We start from the raw sequence: 18,888 nt of genomic DNA, 5'->3' as shown, positions 1-18,888 counted from the left end.
ATAACATGTTCGACTAAAATAAATTACAAATTTGGTATATTAATTATTACAAATCTAACAATTAGTTAGACAAATTAGAAGGAGCAATCATACCAATAATTATATTTAACACTAGTTTTAATATGTTTGATTCAACTACAACTATTTGTCCTAAAATATAATTTAGCCTTAATTATATCTGTCAGTTAGAGTATCACATTAACATTTTGTTAGTTCAATTCAAGTCTAGATGCTAAAATTAAATATAATTTAAAGTCCAATAACATAATGAAATATTTTAAAATTCAAACACTAAATAGGTACAATATTCACAATATATTGCACAAGTGATAATTCAACCAAATTGAATATCCTCGATTTGTAATAATAGAAATGCAATGTACCATTTAAAGAATATTATTTTGTAGAAACCAACATTTTTTAAATATTAAATACTACCTAATCTAAAATTCCAAAAGAGCTAAAAACTCACTCAACAAAATATTGTCACATTATACTTTCTATCTCATCCAATTATTAATTTCTTTTTTTAAATCATCACATAGCATTTCAAATGTTATACGACCTATTCTACCCTTCAACACAAAGTTATAAACTAAGAATTTAATTTTAAAAAAGTACTAAAATATAGTATAGATGAAATTGAAACTTAAAAAGACGACTAAAAAATAGCATATACTGAAACATGATATATTTAGCTGAATAATACTTAAGTATTGTTGACTGAAGTGAGCGGTATCTTCTTACTTGTCACTATTATAAAAAGTTTGACAGTTATTTATTTGAAATAAAAAAAAAACATGAATTTTTTCTCTCTTCAAAGTCAACTTTTCGATCAGCATCCAAATAATTATTCGATTTCGATTTAGCCCGCACAAAAGAAAGGAAAAAAGAAAAAGGAACTCAATCATAAGTTATCACCAAGAATCTCAAGCGACCAGATCTGACATAGTTTGTCTTTAAAAAGGAGGATAAGAAGAAAGATAGAGAAAAAAAGCTTTCTTCCGTGTTTCTGCAGACAGAGAGTTCAAACCAGCCAACCATTGCAGCCTGCAAAACTTCTACCCAAGTCAAACAAAATTGCATAAATAACAAAGCTTAACATAAAGAGGCAGATCATCCATAAACATATATATACCTCCCCCTTGAATATCCTTTAGATTCTATAGAGTTGTATCCTTTGCTCAAACAAATTAAAATCCAAATATATCCAGAAAGAGACACCAAAAAATAACAATAACTTCAATTACAGAAGCAGGAAAACTACAAGGGACCATTATCCAGATACTGATGTTGCACAATTATGAAAAATTGGAACTTCGTTCTTGCCTTTCACCCATTCAACAACAAAAGAGGAATTTCCCAAGGATACCCGGCTCCGCAGACCCGAAAATCCTTCTCTCCCAATCACATATACACAGAGAAAATGCATGCTAAATAGAAATTCGAGCTTTTTCGTGAAATACAAAGCAGCAGTGTCATGACTTTCTTGACTGCACCTCAATCCGATTTGTCCAAAATATGACGACGAATTTAACTGCTGCTGCTGGTTTGATGACATGGTGAGGTGATTAGATTACCTTTGATGCCCACATACCAATTGGAATATCAAATCTGCTGAAGACCCATTTGGAGATCTATTGTTAGCTAGCCAGATGGTGCTCGTAAGGCTACTTTGGGAGAGACAAGGACCGCTTCATTACTCGCAGCTTTCACAGTGGCTATCTCTTCTAAGCGTTTCCATTTTGCCTCACGCTTTGATTTTGTATCCTTCTCTTGTGTCTCCTCTTCTTGAAATTTGAGTAAACACTCCTCGAACAGCTCAGGATCAGCATCTGAGAAGATCTTGCGGACATTTTGTGTCAAGTTTTGTACAGCCTGGTTCCAGTGGTTTCTTGAATTTCGCTCTAGCGCAGGAAATATAATCGGCAAAATGACTTTGCGGTTTTGTTTGATTAGGTTCTCAATGTGATTATTGTTCCATAAGAACAGAGTCCTTTCAGCCACCTGAAAATGAACAAGATAAACATGGTACAGTCTGAGATAAGCAATCTAGCAGACTGACTTGTTTCTATTTGAAAACAAACAAATAAAAACCCTGAAGAGACTATTTAACAATCAAAAGAATTCCACAAATTAATTTGCTATGACCAACACATTGTGGTTGGTGTATCAGAAGAATTGAAGTGAGAGAGAGTGAGAGAGAGATTAGATAAGAATTAAAATGAAGAGATTAGCCAACGACAGCTATATTTAAATGGCACTTGGGAGTCCACAAGGATAATCTCACTAATCCAAAAAGGTTACATCTCTAGATTCACAGGTTAAAAAACTATTTGTCAGCAACATGCCCTGTATCGGAAAGTGCACCTAGGGCTTAGGCACCCATGAGGGGAAGCAACCTCGTTCAGGTGCACACCGAGCACCTTTCTTCCTAAGCCTCAGCCATTTAGAAGGAGATATTGGAGCCCCTTCTTGTAGGCTGGGCTTCTTTCTGTCGTGCTCGTCATTTTTTTTCCAAAAAGAAAGAAAGAAAGAAAGAACTAAGGTAGAAAACCATTGGGATGCCTATAGTAAAGACAATCACTCTTTGACTAAAATAAAGCCTTAAACAAAGCCTTCACTTCTTTCGGTCCCTAAGCAATCATATTGTTCCACTTGCAATCATAATTCCATTTTTTAGCCTAAACTTTAAAATTTTTTTAGTCCCGGAACTTTGTATAGAAATTTATTTTAATCCTTGCCATTAATTCATTATAAAATTAATTAGAGAAACTTCACATAAGCACATTTGATGTTTACCAACTTGATGAGTAATATCTGCATGGGTCGAGTGCCAGGAGGCCCCTAGCCATTTTCAATAGTTTATATTAAATATAAAAGAAAAGAACTATAGTTAAAGTCATATATATGATCAAAACTCAGATCCTAAAGTTCTGAAATATCATCTCACAGGTCAATTAGCCAGCCAACCTAAGTACCTATCCATATCACAATTATGTTAATTTGTGTAAGCCACAACATAGCTTCTGCCTCTTGAAAGATCTCTCTAATCAATTTAGAATTTGGGATAATAATTTAAGTTATTATTTGGCCTAGCATTTCTTCAGTTCAACGATGTGTGGGTGTAGGGATTCAAACCTCCGACCTTTTGGTCAAAGATATATGTCTTAATCAGTTAAGCTAGGCTTAGATTGACATTATTTGACCTAGCATATGGAAATATTGTTCTTATCACCCCAAGAAAAGTGCATATTACATTGCAGAAAGTTTTCATTGCTCTCACATCTAAGTTTCTTATCCATTTTATTTTTGAATTTAATCTAGAAATTAATTTTCTGAATATTGATTACTATAGGCATAAACAAAATCTAATCTGAAACATAATTCAAAGGATACACTCAAAGAAAGTCTATTGCTGAATCAAATTTCCAGCAAAACCTAACCATTGAAGGCAACGTAAAATTATCATAATTCTAGGAAAAGAACTATCGAAGTTCGCCTTAAAACAAACTAGCCATGGAATCCAGTCCAAGAACGCATGGAGTGTTATAACATACTAATTCAAAGAATTGCTGTATTACATTCGTGAATTTATATGAAGCCTTTCAAATTAAAATCATGAATCCACCGCTGGACAGGAGCCTGTGCAATAATAGAACAACATAAGGTTTTTCTTCCTCATTGAGCTTAATAGTTAAGGTCACCTATATTGTACTTAAATCCCAGATATTTATTAAAAACAAAAAATCATGCAAGTAAAATCTTTTGTGCACTATGCACCAAATTTTAGGTGTGCAAAAGTTGAAAAAAAAATGATAATAACGATAAGCATCAAGTTTTTAGTACTTAATGCCTTTTATTCTACTTCCCAGGGTAGGAACATGTTTGGATTCAAAGACCATTATTGAGCTAAAAGAAAGAGGAGAAGCAAGGAAATTGAGGGAAAAAGTAAAAGGAACCAAGTCAACAGTCTACCTGAAAATGTGAACTGCTCAAGCAACGTCCAATCTGGCGAAACAAGGGTACCATGCAACGCTGAAACTCAGCAGGCTGAGTTGCTTCTAGAACTTCCTCAAGTTCACCCAAGAACATCACCTCCTTAGAACTATTTGTAATTGGCCAATATTTCAGTAAGCCCCTTATGATTGTATCAGCAAGCTTGCAATCTTTCTCCACAAATTGTGTTATGCAGTAAGATAACTGCTGGTGATACATGGGTATGCATTTAGGTTTGTGAAGAGGAATAAGCGCTCGAACTAGAAACAGTTTATGCTCTTCTTTTAGAGGAAGAGCAAACCCATTGATTATACTCCCCAAAATCTCTAACAGCTCTGCAATCCCATTATGCTTCTCAGTTTCAAAAATAAACCGATAGAAAATGTTGTTGATTGATTTCCTGATGAATGGTCTGTGTACCATAAATTTACCATAGATGCGGTGCAGAACTGTTTTCAAGTAATCCCTCTCTCTGGGATCCTCGGAATCAAAAAGATCCAACAGCCTGAGAACAAAAGAGTGATCAATGTACCTCTTTGCCAGCTTTGCATCTGTTTCAGGCGATGCCACAAACCTGAGCAGAAACTCATAAACAACTTGTAAATGTGGCCATGCGGGGTCCATTGAAGGCTCTTCTTCTTCGAGATCAAAGGCTTCTAATGCTTTGTTATCTCGTGATGGAATGGTAGGTGTTCTAAATAAATTTGAAGTCACCATCTTCACAATTTCTTGTATAACATTTTCTGACAGCTTTCCATTGGCAGATGCAACATAATCAACGAGCTCTATTAGTGTCTGTCGTTTGATGTCCTTTTCTTTGAGGTTCTTTGATGGGTCAGTGAAGTCGAACAACACACAACACATGTTCAGCTTTTTAATGAACAAACTCTGCTTCTCAGAATTTGGAACATCTTTGAAACCTGGCAGTGGCTCATAAGAAGCTTGTGAGTTACCATTTGACTTTGAATTGAGCCCTTGGGATATCTTACTGCCATGATTTAGCCCAACATTCAAAGAAGAATTGGGGCCAGAAAAAGATCCAGTACCAGTGCTCACATGGTGGTTAGCTACTAAATCATTGCTCCTCGAACTTGTAGAGGCATTCGAATTAGAGACAGTCGTCCCTGCTCCTTCACGATGCTCAGTTGACTTTGAAGGTTTTCGTGGAAGCCTATTAAGTATTTGTTTAATCATGACTTCAATGGAAAAACAAAAGACTTTCCTTCACTTCAAACACTCACTAATTCTCTATCTGCTCCAAAGCCAATACAGCTTCTTTTACATTGAACAATGAACAACCTACAATGAAACAAGAAATTCCCAAATGTAGTCAACCAAATTCCGTCGAAAAAAAGATAATACTAAGCATAAGATTTAACAACACCACATTGACAAGGGCAGTGGCACTTAGCCCCTCAGAAAATGGTGCAATCAACTGGGGGGAACCTCCTAATTGAGAATCTAAATCCATTTAGCACTTCAATTGTAGAACCTTAAAAATTTATGTTCCCTATTGTCATTGACTTCAAGAAAAACAAATGTCTACTCTTCCATCAAGAAAATAACAACGGGTTTTCTTCTCAGGAGTGTACATCAACAAGCCCAGATACCCAGATGCAGAAGAAAATCAAATTAAACGAAAACTAGGATAATTTTTAGCAGAATCACCAGACAAACTCCAGAAACATTGACTTCCATCTTCAACCACAAAAAAAAAAAAAAGAGAATGGCAGTGGATAATCACCTCGCTCTATTCGTCTCTCTCCTCCGCCTCTATCCTCCTTCACTTTGCTAAGGTCGACAAGATAAGGAAGTGGATCAAGACAGAACAAGATCTGGGCATGATCTATTGACCCATAGCAATCTCCAGCAAAAGCAGCCTGCAAAATTTCCAAAAAGCGAAGGATGACAAAACTGAGCCACATTCAAATTAGATTCGAAATCAAAACAGAAAGACATGGTGCGAGTAGAGGGGAAAAAGTCGCAAGCTCGGGAACTTACATGTGGGGAAGTAAAATCAAAGAGGAGTCGCAAATTGCAATTACATATTTATACAAGACATAGATGTCGATTTACTCTGTCAAAGAAAGACTAGCTGCCCTTGTTATTACAAGAAATAAACAAACGGGCGAAGAGAGAGATAAAAAGATGGAAATATAGAGAGAGAGAAGAAGGAAGAGACGGAGATTGGAGAAAACCCAGTCAGTAGCAAAAAGGTTAGGTTAGAGAACAGCAATCCATAGCTGCTGTTCTGATCGTTGTTCCAATGCTTTGTTTAGCAAAAGAAGAGTTTTTTGATAATACCCTTTTCCAATTTCTTCCTTACTTTCCCTTCCTACTATCTTTGGAATTTCAACCTCAAAAAATTTTCTTCTTTTTTTTTCTTTAAATTTATTTTCTCTGCTCTTTTTACCCCCCCTTTTTTTCACTGAAAACATTCCCTTTTATTTTCAATTTTTATTTACTTCAGGGGTTTTCAGCTTTCAACATTTGAGGGAATTTTCTGTTTTGAGATTACCCTTCTAAAAATATAAGCAGCTAATGGCTTCCCTTTGTGTAAAAATAATATCTTTGATCTTTATTCGTCCAAAGAATTTCGTTGAGGAGGAGAAAGGAGAGCGGATACGAAAATATGTCAACAATATAGAAAGACAATATTTTATTATAGCTGCAGAACAATTAAATTTGTAAAAACATTATTAAATTATAAACTTAGTGGTGATCTATTGAGACTGTGTCTATTAATTCGTCTACTAAATTTTTATAATTAATTCATTCAATTTAACACATACCTGAAATTTTGATTAATTATAGTCTATAAATTTAATTTTGGTCATTGTCGTAGCCTAACTATAGCTAACATTTGTAATTTATCTTAATATCGTGGAGATAGAAATTAATGTATGTAGAGACATTCAAATATTTTCACAATTTCGAGTCAAAACTACCCTACTTTTTGTTATTTGTTTGGAAAATAACCTGTTTCCAAAATTACTTTTAAAAGGCAAGTTGCTTTCAAAATAGAGAGTTTCAAATGAGGGTTGAAATGGTCTTTGTGCAATATTTGGCACGCGCTTTGTATTGCTTCTTCGGCTATGTCTAATCCTCGACCCTAACTCATGGAAGAGACAAATTTCTCCATTGTATAAATTTTCACCCACACTTTTCATCTTTTATCTTGTTTTTAAAATCTTATCAAATAGATAGGTTTACTCATGTATTGAGTTAGATAAAAAAATCAAGTTACCATTCAGACAATTTTAGTCGGTATTTCTATAATATCTTATTTACTCTTTTTTAACTTTGAAAATTTTTATTTTCTTCTTTTTTTAGCTAAATAAAATTCAATAAAAAAAAGAAGTACAACATGAGATGGGCTTTTTGGTTCTTGCTATATTATTTTACCCTTATACTAGAGTTGTTTATGTGGTTTGAATACTTACTCGAAATCGTGTTCTCAATTCGTTAAAATACATAAATAAACTAAAACAAAAACAAACATTTTGAAAAATCATGAACCAAAATGAACATTTTAAAAGTTTAAACAATAGAACAAATCTAAAAAGTTCAAAAACCAAAATGAATTAAACATTTTTTAGTAAAATTTTTTCCTTTTACCAGAGAGATTATATTTGAGATTTTTTTTGGTCTTCAATAATAACACAACGAAGTTTAGTTTATATAAAGCAACAAATTATAGTCTATAATTAGATAACATCCTAGTGTTGTTGTCTCATATAAGTGCCAACATGTGGTGCACCTATTCAACATATTATACCCTAGTGGTATTCTTTTTAGGGGTAGAGTGAAAAACGTATATAGATGCACAACATATATGATTCAATTGACGAAGTTCGACAATAGAACCTACAAATTCAAACACAATAAACAATAAAACAATTAAAACCCATACAGAGTACTAAACATAAATTAGTTTCAAAATAATTCAAAAGATGTTTAATACAAATTTTCACCTAAGGGGCACATATTACCTCTATTAGAGAGAGGTTAGAAAAAGTATATGCAGAAGAAAGCACAAAAATTGCACAAACTGTTGTATGAAACTCTTCAGTTGGGTTAATAAGTTAAACTATACCGCTGCTAAAGAATTCTTCATCTATCACCCCCTAACAAAAATACAGTATATGATTCAACAAATAGAAAAAAAAAAAAAAAAAGAATGTTCCACTACCACGTTCGAAGTAATAAGAAGCCTCTGTGCTTCCCCTTCTTCCTGGCCCTCCTCCTTCCGCGCCTGGGCCCTTCTTGCCACGGCAGAAGGTGGGTTCGTCGATTGGGCAACGTGTCCAGCACCAGGTCCCGGAGCCCGGTGTCGTTGACCTCACAGAAGCGGCTCGGCCAGTCCTCTGGTTTCACTGCCTTGGTCCCCAGCCCTGGGGCTCTGTCCTTCGAGCCCACGTTTTGTTCATCCTGCCAATCCGCCACATACGTCGCCACTCTCCTGTAAAACTTCTCCTTAAATACTTCCCAAACTTGGTACTTGTAATGGTTTATAACCATCTCCGCCCTATCCAGATTCATGTACTGAAACCCATCTCTCAAGTGGAAATGATGCACCACGTTGATCAATGTGGAGTTCAGAGCCTCCGGGTTCACAATGCTCTTGTGCCGTTCTGGTGCTGCTTTACGACACGTGTAGCCCACCGTGACGCCCTGCGGCGGCATCTGCTTCAGCCCAGATGGGCCGAAGCTGTAACAGGACACTCGTATCTCCCCCAGGGTGCTGTTTCTGGACTGGTTTCTGAGCACATCGAGCAGAGACAAGCCATTTGGCAGATAGAAGAACTCGTCCACATCAATGAATCCGACCCACTTGCAAGAATCCCGAGCACGCAATGCACAATGTGCAAAACCAGCTTCTTGGGTCTTGATCCACGGCCAGATATGACGGGAGATGTTGTGTTTGGCACTGGAAATCGATGCAATTATGTCCTGTATGTCATCGTCGCTGTTGTTGTCGTAGATGAACCAGCGGCGGACGCCAATGTGGGCGTGGTACATGATCCATTCTTTAAGAAATTGTGCCTGATTGCGGAGCATTGTGCATACGCACATCTCGTGGGGCTTGCGGTGAGGGGTTGTGGAGGATCCCGGTGGGAGCAGTGGGCGGGCTATAGACTGCAGAGTTCTTCCGCCTTTCATTCTAACGGAGACTTTGATTGCGTCGTGGGTTCTATTGGGACTGCTGAGCAGACTCAGGGGTGTTCTACAGCGTGCAATTTCTTGAGAAATCGACATGACAACGGACCTCAGCAGAAACTTGGTCTTCCGAAAATCCCAGCCGTAGACGCACTCAAATTTCGAGGCGTTGGAGAGCCGTTCGGGGCGGAGACCGAGGCCTTTGACGAAGACCACCGTGGTGTTGTCCCGGTCGATTAGTGCTTCGTACACAAGAGAGTCCCACCGGTGGGAGTGTCCGGCTTGGAGATGGGCGTTGGATTTCACTTTAATTGAAACTGTAAATCCACGGGATGGGAGTGGGCACCGGACTATTTGCTTCTGGATATGATCTCCAACATCTATGCCGATCGGCGGCCGCCGGATCCGGGGCGGCTCCGATGAGTTTAAGACAGAGTAAACACAGTAGATATCCTTTTTGGCAAATGGTCGAACACTAGGTGGGTGGTTGAGAAAAACGAGCGCCTGATCGGGGAGGGTGACCGTTTCCTGAATCGAATACCGAAAAGCGATAGGGGAATCATCGGAAACGGCTTTATTCACCGTAGTTCGCCGCGTGTGAACCAGTTCTGGATGATACGTTTCTGCAACACAATTTATATATCGAAACAAAAAATATAAAAAAATTAAAAAATTCGAACAATTAGAAGACCCAACGAAGGCGGATTCAAATTCCAGGCCGAGATAGATCAGAATAACACACAACACAACACACAGCATAGCAGCGAATCCAAAGAGTTCAATTACAAATAAGACTCAACAATTGGGGGACGAAATTGAAATTAAATTTAAAAAAAAAAAAGAAAAGAAGCTCACCACCGAAGAAGAGGCGGTAGGTTGAGAAGGTGAAGGTGGCGAAGACGACGCAGGAAAGAAGGACGAAGAGAATGAACCAGAAGAGGGCGCTCCAAGAAACGACATTGCGTTTCCTACGATCTCTCATGGCGGGGCTGGGGACATATAGAAGAGCGAGAAAATTCAGGGAATTGAGAAGGGGGGTTCATCCATGCGATTGGGGGTTGTTCTTCTGCATTTGCCCACTCGGAACTCTGCGTTCCGAAGGAAGGAAAGTGGGAGAGATGGGAGAGATGGGAGAGAGGAAGAAGAAGAGGGAGTCCGTTAATGGTGAATGGTTAGAGAGAGTGGGCAGCCGCTTTTGATGGCTTATAGGAGGTGGAGAAATTAAAGGAACATTCCACTGCTTCATCTTCTTCCTTTAAACCACTGCTTTTCCTTTTCTCTAAATAAATAAATATAAAAATATACTGCTTCTCCACCCATTTTTCGCCACCTCATCAGAAACAAAATACAATTTTCAAATTCTACTTTTTTTTATTTGTTTTACAATTTTGTTTTATCTTTTTACTTTTGCAAAGTAGCCTAGATTTAATTTTCTCTCTCTAACTTAATCTCATTGTTCATTATTATTATTTTTTTAATTTAGTGTCTTCAATTATTATATTTTATATGGTTGATAATAAATTTACATGATATGATATTTTGTAAGTCGACAAAATTTATAAGATAAATTACAATCTTTTTTTTCATCATAATTTTTTGGAAACGTGCATTTAGATTGAATGTCATAACTTATCGTGAGTCAATTACAACGTTTATGAAGAAAATTAGTATAATTGAAAATGTTAAAAGGTAAAGGCTAAATTTATTTTCCTTAAACGATATACGCTAAATCATAAAATATTCAAAAGGTATAATATTAACATATATATTTCGTGTTGAGAGATAAGAAAAATAAATAAAAAAAAGGAAGAGAAACAAATTATGTTTGAATTAAACCAAACAATAGAAACAATAATTTAATAATGATAATAGTAATTGAAAAAATGATAAAGATTACATATAGCTATTTGTACTTAAAAAAAAAAAACCACTCAAATTGAAAATATTTGTTGGAATGGAGATTTTTACGCAAATATGTTAACATTTTGAGGAATCCAATTTAAAAAAGTATTGTGAATCGAAATTTGCAAATCATAACGACTGAATATTTGATCCAATTTAAACTAATGCGTAATCAATTTTACCAATAATAAAAAACAGTTGAAAATCAATGAAAATCTCTACTCTAGTAGTATTTGTCACCCACGTCAGCATTTAAAAAGAAATATAGAGGGAGTAAACGGAGGTTAATTCGATTGACAATGGAATTACGTGGCAAAACTAGATTGGGCCGTGGTGAAAGTTCCGGTGGAGGCGCGTGTAGGTCATGGAATACGTTACGTGTAACATCGTGCAATTCGTTATCAGAGGCTGTCGTGTTTAAAAAAATTGAATCGTGCCGTTCAAATGTTGTCCCTTTTTGGGGATGGATGGGTCCCACCTCTGATCAATTTCTTTTATTATTATTTTATTTACAAGACGTGGTTAACTCATATTGATTGGCTTTTTTGAATTTTACGATTGTTTTTTCTTTCCCAAAATGAAAACATCAATTTATAATATGTATTAGTATAGTAAGGTGGACACATATTAACACATTTGAAATCTCCACTCAGCTATAGATATATTTTGAAAATTTACCGATCAAATTGGTTTATAAGGGATAGTTTGGATAATTTTGAATTTCAAAATTTTAAGTTCGAGTAGTATGTATGAGTACGAAGACAATACAGAATACACATATCCCTAGGTATAAAAACATAAAGGCCTAAAGGTCGCTAACTAACTTGAATAATAAAATAAAAATTGCTTTCTATTGGAAAATAAAAAGAAAAAAGAAAAATACGATCAAATTGTTTGTTTTTTTAGTCCTAAAAGATAATTTATTACTAATTTTGTTTGCGTACCCAAAACTGCGTCGTATTGAAGCATAGGTTACACGGGCACTGGTGTTAAACCAGCGCACTTCTTCCAAAACGAGCGCTACTTCCGCCGCGCCGCTTATGGCCACCTGCAGACGCGACGATCCGACCCGATTAAACATACAAGAATCGGCCCGACTTTCAAATTTTCCCGTAGGGTTCGTAAATTCTGTCTTTTCAATCTAGATTTCAGGATGTATCACTTCTTGATTGCAAAATTTCATGTCAGTTAATTTTGCTTCCCAAAGGGTAAAAGAATCGATATGAATTGGCATGAATGGACGGAGTGAAGTGTGGAACTTTGAAGTTTGCTAAAGGGGAAAACCCAAAATTCTTTAGATTGCCGGAACTTGATTCTTTTCTTGGTTTTGCATCTTTCTCTGCAGTACTATCCCATCCACTCACGAAGAATAGTTCATTTATGTTGGTTTTGCATAGACTTTTCTGCTTGCATATATTATCAAATTCCCAGTTTGTTCCCCTTCTTTTGATGTCTTATATATACTTGTTCGTTTTGCGTGTGTTTTATGTACACCTTCTGGCACATTTGGTTTCTTTCTTTTTCTTTTTGGCTGTTCTTGGTATTTGGTGTAGGAATTGGGAGAAACATATTTGACTTCTATTTCTCTCTCTCTCCCTATATTTCTTTCTTTCTATTTGTGTCTCAATAATCTTTCAACTGCATTGGGGATTTTATTCCCATTTAGTTGGTGCCCATTTTGCAGTACTATTTTAACAGATGAGAGTTCTAGAAATTAGCGTTGTACGACTATGGCTTGGTTGCTTTACTTGATTATATTTTGGCTGACAACTAGAAATGTCATAGACAAATGGTGTCTTGCTTGAATATTTACCTAGTTCTGACGAATCTCTGGTAATTTGTTTGATACAGTACATTCAGAATTGGTGAGCGATGGGCGATACAGTAGATTTGACGGGGAATGGAGGTGTTGTGAAGACAATTGTAAGGCATGCCAAAGCCAATGCTGATGCTCCAACAGATGACCTTCCTCTTGTTGATGGTACTTTTTCTTAGCAAAACTATGGTTTCTTTTCTCACTGACAATGCATTACTTAGTACTGAGACTAATAGTATATGAGTAAAATTCAAGAGGAAGATTTGGACAAGGTACCTTCGAGCTTCAGTTTGTTAGTGTTTTTGGCTGCTTATTGAGTAGTCAGTGGATAGATAGAAGCTTCCCTTTTGTTATTAACTTAATTTGTGGCAGATACGGATGTGCTATTGATCTAAAGGAATGTGTACCCACCTTTATGAATTCCTACTGTCTATGTCTGATGACCTGACTGTTTAATTATAATTTCATTCAGAATACTGCTTTTTGATGATTGAAGTTCCCATGAGTTAGAATATACAATTGATTAACCCGGTTCCCCGTCATTTAATAGATCTTCCCTGCACCGCATTCTGGCCTCTTCAAACTTGTATTTGTATTAGAACCTTCCTTGTTGATAAAATTTTAAAGCTTGCTTATTCAAAAGTTTCGTTAATTCTTGCCATATGTTGGCGGTTGAGCAGTACATTATGAAGGAACTCTAGCGGAATCTGGGGAAGTATTTGATTCAACTCTTGAGGATAATACTGTCTTCTCTTTTGAGCTTGGAAAAGGATCCGTTATCCAGGCTTGGGAAATTGCTGTGAAGACGATGAAGGTAAAGAAAAAACATGCTTTCCATCAGGAATATCTGGTGCATTTTTCTTTTTGAGTGATGTTCTGTATTGTTCCAACAGGTGGGAGAGGTTGCAAAAATCACTTGCAAACCAGAATATGCTTATGGAAGTGCTGGTTCTCCACCAGATATCCCACCAGAGTAATGTCCTTTCTCTTTCTTCTTCCACTTTTTAAGTATCAAGGTGGCTATTTTGCTGGAAAATTTGCTCATGAAGTATGCTGGCCACTACAATTGCAATGAATTCCTCAATTAAAATGGCTGTTTATTGTCTCGTACGTGCTCCTCTATTTTATGCAGTGCAACGCTTGTTTTCGAGGTGGAATTAGTGGCCTGCAAGCCCCGGAAAGGCTCGAGTCTGGGCAGTGTTTCTGAGGAAAGGGCCAGGCTCGAGTAAGTAATCTACTACTTCAACGATCCACTTTTCTCAAACATTGTTAATGATAATGATCTCTTTCTTACATCAACATTGGTGCATCAGAGAATTGAAAAGACAAAGGGAGGCTGCTGCTGCCGTAAAAGAGGAAGAGAAAAGAAAGAGAGATGAGGCGAAAGCAGCTGCAGCTGCCCGAATTCAAGCCAAGCTAGAGTCTAAGAAGGGCCAGGGAAAGGGGAAGAACAAAGCCAAATAATGTCGATATATCCCTAGTCGCTCATAAACCATATCGTTGTTACAACACAAAGAACAGAATAAAATGAAACGAAACTTTGAAGCCTATGTTTGTAATACATTTGCATTTGCTGCAGCGAATGGCATGGTACAGTAATTGAGTGCTCAGTATTCTGATTGTACGCTGAATATTAACTTAGCATAATTAGCCCATACTTGGCTGATGATGACACATTTATATGTTTTGCATCTGCATATTTACTCGTGAGAAGATGACGCCGAATGCTTATTATTATAAATGTGTGAATGAAGATTTAGATATACCAGAGAACTTTACTTTTAAACAGTGCGTCAAAATGCATCAGGTATGAGTTTCAGAATCACGAAAGAGAGTTCTAGAGACAACCAAATTCAATGCTTTAGTAAGGATTGGAATAGTACATGGACGACAGTGAAAGAACAAAATTCTGCTCACTAACACAGGTCAGAGACTCTGTATCACAAAAGACGATTAACTTCAAGAATACAATCAAATGGGTCGTCAGAAGTTCAAAGATACATCACAGCGGAGCTTCAATTCCTACTCTCAACATAATTACACCACGTCTGTCCATATCCTCTGCTCTTTAATCAGGCATCAAGCATTGTTTGATTACTTGCTCTGCATCCAATTAAACCATATAAGCATCGGTTTCCCCATGCCCGTGTTCTGACCACCCGGTCACCGCTCTGAATTTACAAACAGGGCATGTTCCCTGCTGTCGCAGCCATGGATCGATGCAGTTTGTATGGAACTACAAGACGGAAGTCATTTATAAGAAAATTGAAACAAACCAACGTGAATTTTTTGATGAAATATCGGCAACTTGGCAAAGAGATAGAGATAAACCTGATGCAAGCATGGCAAACTACGTATGAGCTCACCAACATTTACTTGCTCCAAGCAAACACTGCAAGTCAGTTCATCCTCTAAGGTCTTAGTACCGCCAACTGCACTAACAGAATCTTGCCTCTTCTGCAATCACATTTTAGAACATTTACTTCAAAATTGATAATTAATGAGTAGGGTGTCACACATATAAGAAGCCAGAAAATGCTACATTACATTTTCTTCTAAAAGGAGTAATTATTGTCTTTATACACACCATTCAGGTCAACATAAGACTTAAAGAGTATCAAACAAGCAGGGAAGAAAAAGAGTCTGATGCCTCACCTCATTAGATTCAGAAGATGAAGCTTGTTGATTCATAGCGGAGTCGCTGCATACAATTAAAGAACCTAAGCTAGGTTTTTGATAAGCTGAAGAGTACGGATTTCATCATTGGAAAAAAATCTTTCAGCGGAGAAAATGTGGATTGCAAGCAAAAATTTTAAAAATAAAGCTACAGTTATCCTATAATTATGGGATGTAGAATACAGGATTGATTACCTTTGAGGACCAGAAACCTTGTATTTATGAACAGGAAGAGCGTTTATTTGTTCCTCACTCATAGAAGGTGTTGTTGGAACATTATCAGAATCCAATGCTCTCAAAGTCTCATAGTCTGAAGTTAAACAAAATGTTTTTGATAGGGAAGTTAAACAAAATGTTAACATGGTATTATCGACAAGAATAATATAAGAACCTTGGTACATAACAAATTTATACAACTGGAAATATTATATCAAACACATGTTCATGGTATTTGCTTTTCGACAATTCACAATATAAAAATTATGGCAAGCTTATCATGTCAGAATCTTGTCACAGAAGTCTGATTTATAGAATTTCCCAATATTTGCCACGAATCAAGTTTAAATGACCCCAACCACACACAAAAAAATTTTGGGGGGGGGGGGGGGGGGAGGGGATGTGTGGAGCTGGCGTTTTCATGATAGCAAGGTGCTCCACTTTATTTGAATACCCACCTACAGCTTTGATAATTCTAAGAACTTGCATTGCATAGATTTGAACCATACCTAAATCATCAAATTCACGATCAAGCAGAGCAAGTTGAAGCCTTAGCCCTTGTAAACGCCCTCTGGTTGCAAGTGCTATTGATGGTGGCATATGTAGCCTCAATTCAGTGTGACCAAGAAGGCCACTGGCTGCCATAGCTCGAGCTTGGGCTTGAGCCTGAAGTTGTTGACACGTTGCGTACATCCTTAATGTTGTAGCCATCAAGAAGACACCAAGCACAAGCCAGAGCTAAATATGCATTTTCAGAAGAAGAAAATGTCAAGTTTTGCACCAAGGGTAAGAGTAAAACTAGTCTACAAGACACCCACATTGTGAAGTATGGAACTCACTAGAAAGTTTGGCGACATCTGGTGAGAGTTTAATATCATGAATAACAACAGAACTGCAACAAAGCCAAAGAGTTAAAAATAATGGAATAGATAAAAATTATCACAGAAAGTAGACACCAGTTCTAAGCAGAGGTGAAATGGTACCTGTGACAAGAAAGGCAAGTGAGTTTGAGTTAACAGGCCGTGCTGCATGGACCCGCTGATTGGGAGAAGAAAAAGAAACATTTTCAAGAAAAATCTTGAGATAATTAGAAATATATATAATGCAATATCTAAAATTTGCAAGCATTGGCAGTGAACAAGTCAATTCAGTTAAATATCAAGCATACCATTGCACGTCGCTCGGGTATAAATCCAGATAGACCATTTTCTATATCTGGCACTCTTGTTCCACGGAAAACAAAACTCATGTCTGAAGTAGCTGCGTCAGTTAGTTGAACTCGGGAAATATGAATCTACAGAATCCAAAATCTTATGGTAATAATCTGCAGAATCCAAAATAAAAGAAAGAGGCTCCAATATCTAAATAGATATAAACTGAAAGTGCCCGCATCTCCTTACTACAACTAACCCATCATTCATCTTTCTCAGCCCTCGGGAATAAATGGATTATTCAGCAAATAAATAACATAAGAAGCAAATTTGAAGAATAAAAAACTCGTGGCCTAAGTTTTGAAATCCCTTAACCCTATAAATTTAATGCCTAAATAAACCCCTCAACAAAAATATAATCATGAATAATTTCAGAGAGTTAAAAGTGACGCATTCGTACACCACGGTTTATCCAATACACGTGAAATTCAACGAGTAATTGTCCATTGTCATCTTAGTCTTAAAATTCGATGCATTAGCCACATTCATGAGCTAATCATCTGCTAAAAAAAGCTAGCACAAATTGATTGATTCTTCCAGACAACATAGACGACAACACATTAATCCTGAAAACCCTTTAAGAAATGGAACTGCATTGTCTGAAAAGATATCCAGAAGTACACAAGACGTTTCCCCTTCATCTGGGCATCCAATCAAAAGGGCACCAAAAGACTGTAAGATTACTGCACTCAAGTGCAAGATTGAGGTCTCTACTCAAATGCAAATGCCCAACTTAAAAGCCAGAGCTGTCGGTCGATTGTATCAGATCGATTTTAATTCTTTTTCCCTCCTAAATTTCTCAATTCTCAACATTCCCAACCAACTTCCAAAGAGCGAAAACTCTAATCAGTAAACAGAATCAGACCGACACAAAAATCGTACAACGATGACAGCTAAACAAGTGAAATCCAAATGATCAATAATCACTTCAGTAAAGAATCCCAATAAAAGAAGGCAAAAGAAAACGGCGATCAGCAAATAACGGAACCTAGAAAGAGCCTTGATGAGAGAAATCAGATGATGGGAGAAGGGGGTAGAGACTTACAGAACAGAATCGAGTCAATGGGGTTGATTTTGTTTGTAGTGTAGGTCCAAAAGCGACAAGGGATTGCTTTGAATCGAAAAGATAGGATGCTTAATTATGTAGAAATGGGAGACACGGCTCCGTCGATGGAGAAGATGAGGGAGCGAGTCGAGGTGACTCGGACGCGTTGAGTTGCTTGTGAGTTGTGACCTGTCCGCTCTGCAACTGTTGAATGCACAAAACGACGTAGTATTCCTCTCGTCAAATTCTTGCGCCTGCTTTTGCATCTCTAATCTCCCCAAAACGAATGACCCGATCCACTCTATGGGATCCTGTCGTGTCATAATTTACAAGTTTTTATCATAAACTTATCCAATATATAAGTTTTTAATAAGTCTACAATTTCTTTCGATCGTAGTTATATAGCCTTTTTTTTTCATTTTATAAATATTTAATAGGCCTATGCTATTAATTCCAATTACTGATACGATCTCACAAAATACTCTTATATAATTGTTGGAGGACACAACTTCCCTCTCCAAGATTCAGAGTGGAGCTGATTCTAATTTCCTACGTGGTCCAATAACATATATACAAGTGAATCACACAGAAATTATATAAAATAAAATAAAAACTTGTTTACATGCTACTTGACCACGTAATAATTCAGGAGCAACTTCCTCCTTAATTGAGGGAAGTTTTTTCCTCTTAGATATACTTAGCATATTGCATGAGCATTAAAATAAAAAGAATTAACATTGAGATTTATTAAGAACAAAATTGAAAATTTAAAAACTTGTAATTTGTTTGAAGGTCTATAAAACATAAGAATTTATTAGACATAACACTGTTAACCCTTGTCACGAACTTCTAATTTAGCCTTT

The 18,888-nt window shown here is 36.7% G+C and overlaps 4 protein-coding genes across 13 annotated transcripts; 1 reads left to right on the top strand and 3 right to left on the bottom strand.

Moving 5' to 3' along the window:
* Positions 1 to 1,219: 1,219 nt before the first annotated feature.
* Positions 1,220 to 6,318, bottom strand: LOC111006311 (serine/threonine protein phosphatase 2A 57 kDa regulatory subunit B' theta isoform). Its single transcript, XM_022278173.2, has 4 exons — positions 6,001 to 6,318; positions 5,744 to 5,879; positions 3,979 to 5,298; positions 1,220 to 2,007 (listed from the first exon to the last, which is right to left on the bottom strand). Exons 3-4 carry the CDS (start codon positions 5,191 to 5,193, stop codon positions 1,648 to 1,650), a joined length of 1,575 nt encoding a protein of 524 aa, XP_022133865.1. The 5' UTR covers positions 5,194 to 5,298; positions 5,744 to 5,879; positions 6,001 to 6,318; the 3' UTR covers positions 1,220 to 1,647.
* Positions 6,319 to 7,916: 1,598 nt separating this feature from the next.
* On the bottom strand, positions 7,917 to 10,406 carry LOC148212108 (glycosyltransferase family 92 protein RCOM_0530710-like). The gene is made up of 2 exons (XM_088122650.1): positions 10,015 to 10,406; positions 7,917 to 9,782 (listed from the first exon to the last, which is right to left on the bottom strand). The coding sequence occupies exons 1-2, from the start codon at positions 10,139 to 10,141 to the stop codon at positions 8,188 to 8,190; spliced, it is 1,722 nt and encodes a 573-aa protein (XP_087978776.1). The 5' UTR covers positions 10,142 to 10,406; the 3' UTR covers positions 7,917 to 8,187.
* A 1,614-nt stretch (positions 10,407 to 12,020) lies between these two features.
* Positions 12,021 to 14,551, top strand: LOC111006266 (FKBP-like peptidyl-prolyl cis-trans isomerase family protein). 6 transcript variants are annotated; one of them, XM_022278090.2, is made up of 6 exons: positions 12,021 to 12,178; positions 12,913 to 13,042; positions 13,558 to 13,691; positions 13,771 to 13,850; positions 14,010 to 14,102; positions 14,191 to 14,551. In XM_022278090.2, the coding sequence occupies exons 2-6, from the start codon at positions 12,934 to 12,936 to the stop codon at positions 14,339 to 14,341; spliced, it is 567 nt and encodes a 188-aa protein (XP_022133782.1). In that variant the 5' UTR covers positions 12,021 to 12,178; positions 12,913 to 12,933; the 3' UTR covers positions 14,342 to 14,551. The 6 variants fall into 6 exon arrangements, with proteins under 6 accessions (XP_022133782.1, XP_022133783.1, XP_022133785.1 ...); XM_022278091.2 differs by having other exon boundaries at positions 12,024 to 12,173; XM_022278093.2 differs by lacking the exon at positions 12,021 to 12,178 and adding an exon at positions 12,268 to 12,405.
* Positions 14,552 to 14,712: 161 nt separating this feature from the next.
* SDIR1 (RING/U-box superfamily protein) lies at positions 14,713 to 18,300 on the bottom strand. 5 transcript variants are annotated; one of them, XM_088123038.1, is made up of 9 exons: positions 17,969 to 18,300; positions 16,938 to 17,063; positions 16,753 to 16,807; positions 16,588 to 16,661; positions 16,279 to 16,507; positions 15,749 to 15,863; positions 15,533 to 15,578; positions 15,209 to 15,334; positions 14,713 to 15,113 (listed from the first exon to the last, which is right to left on the bottom strand). In XM_088123038.1, the coding sequence occupies exons 2-9, from the start codon at positions 17,016 to 17,018 to the stop codon at positions 14,991 to 14,993; spliced, it is 849 nt and encodes a 282-aa protein (XP_087979164.1). In that variant the 5' UTR covers positions 17,019 to 17,063; positions 17,969 to 18,300; the 3' UTR covers positions 14,713 to 14,990. The 5 variants fall into 5 exon arrangements, with proteins under 5 accessions (XP_087979164.1, XP_087979163.1, XP_087979161.1 ...); XM_088123037.1 differs by having other exon boundaries at positions 16,938 to 17,093; positions 18,026 to 18,299; XM_088123035.1 differs by having other exon boundaries at positions 18,026 to 18,298.
* Between the last annotated feature and the right edge of the window lie 588 nt (positions 18,301 to 18,888).

Source organism: Momordica charantia (genome assembly GCF_013281855.1).
Source record: "Momordica charantia cultivar OHB3-1 chromosome 4 unlocalized genomic scaffold, Mcharantia_2.0 BLBB01000004.1, whole genome shotgun sequence".
NCBI lineage: Eukaryota > Viridiplantae > Streptophyta > Magnoliopsida > Cucurbitales > Cucurbitaceae > Momordica > Momordica charantia.
Note: the sequence above shows the minus strand (reverse complement) of the source record. Positions and strands in the feature narration are given on the sequence as shown.

Excerpts from the sequence above, each read along its gene's own strand:
- LOC111006311 (XM_022278173.2), bottom strand. The coding sequence starts at position 5,193 with ATGATTAAACAAATACTTAATAGGCTTCCACGAAAACCTTCAAAGTCA. Across the intron at positions 2,008-3,978 it reads TGAGCAGTTCACATTTTCAG|GTGGCTGAAAGGACTCTGTT; the intron begins GTAGACTGTTGA and ends GTTCATTTTCAG.
- LOC148212108 (XM_088122650.1), bottom strand. The coding sequence starts at position 10,141 with ATGAGAGATCGTAGGAAACGCAATGTCGTTTCTTGGAGCGCCCTCTTC. Across the intron at positions 9,783-10,014 it reads CTACCGCCTCTTCTTCGGTG|AAACGTATCATCCAGAACTG; the intron begins GTGAGCTTCTTT and ends ATTGTGTTGCAG.
- LOC111006266 (XM_022278090.2), top strand. The coding sequence starts at position 12,934 with ATGGGCGATACAGTAGATTTGACGGGGAATGGAGGTGTTGTGAAGACA. Across the intron at positions 13,043-13,557 it reads TGACCTTCCTCTTGTTGATG|TACATTATGAAGGAACTCTA; the intron begins GTACTTTTTCTT and ends GCGGTTGAGCAG. Across the intron at positions 14,103-14,190 it reads GAGGAAAGGGCCAGGCTCGA|AGAATTGAAAAGACAAAGGG; the intron begins GTAAGTAATCTA and ends TTGGTGCATCAG.
- SDIR1 (XM_088123038.1), bottom strand. The coding sequence starts at position 17,018 with ATGAGTTTTGTTTTCCGTGGAACAAGAGTGCCAGATATAGAAAATGGT. Across the intron at positions 16,808-16,937 it reads TACCCGAGCGACGTGCAATG|CGGGTCCATGCAGCACGGCC; the intron begins GTATGCTTGATA and ends TCTCCCAATCAG. Across the intron at positions 16,508-16,587 it reads TGAGTTCCATACTTCACAAT|CTCTGGCTTGTGCTTGGTGT; the intron begins GTGGGTGTCTTG and ends ATGCATATTTAG.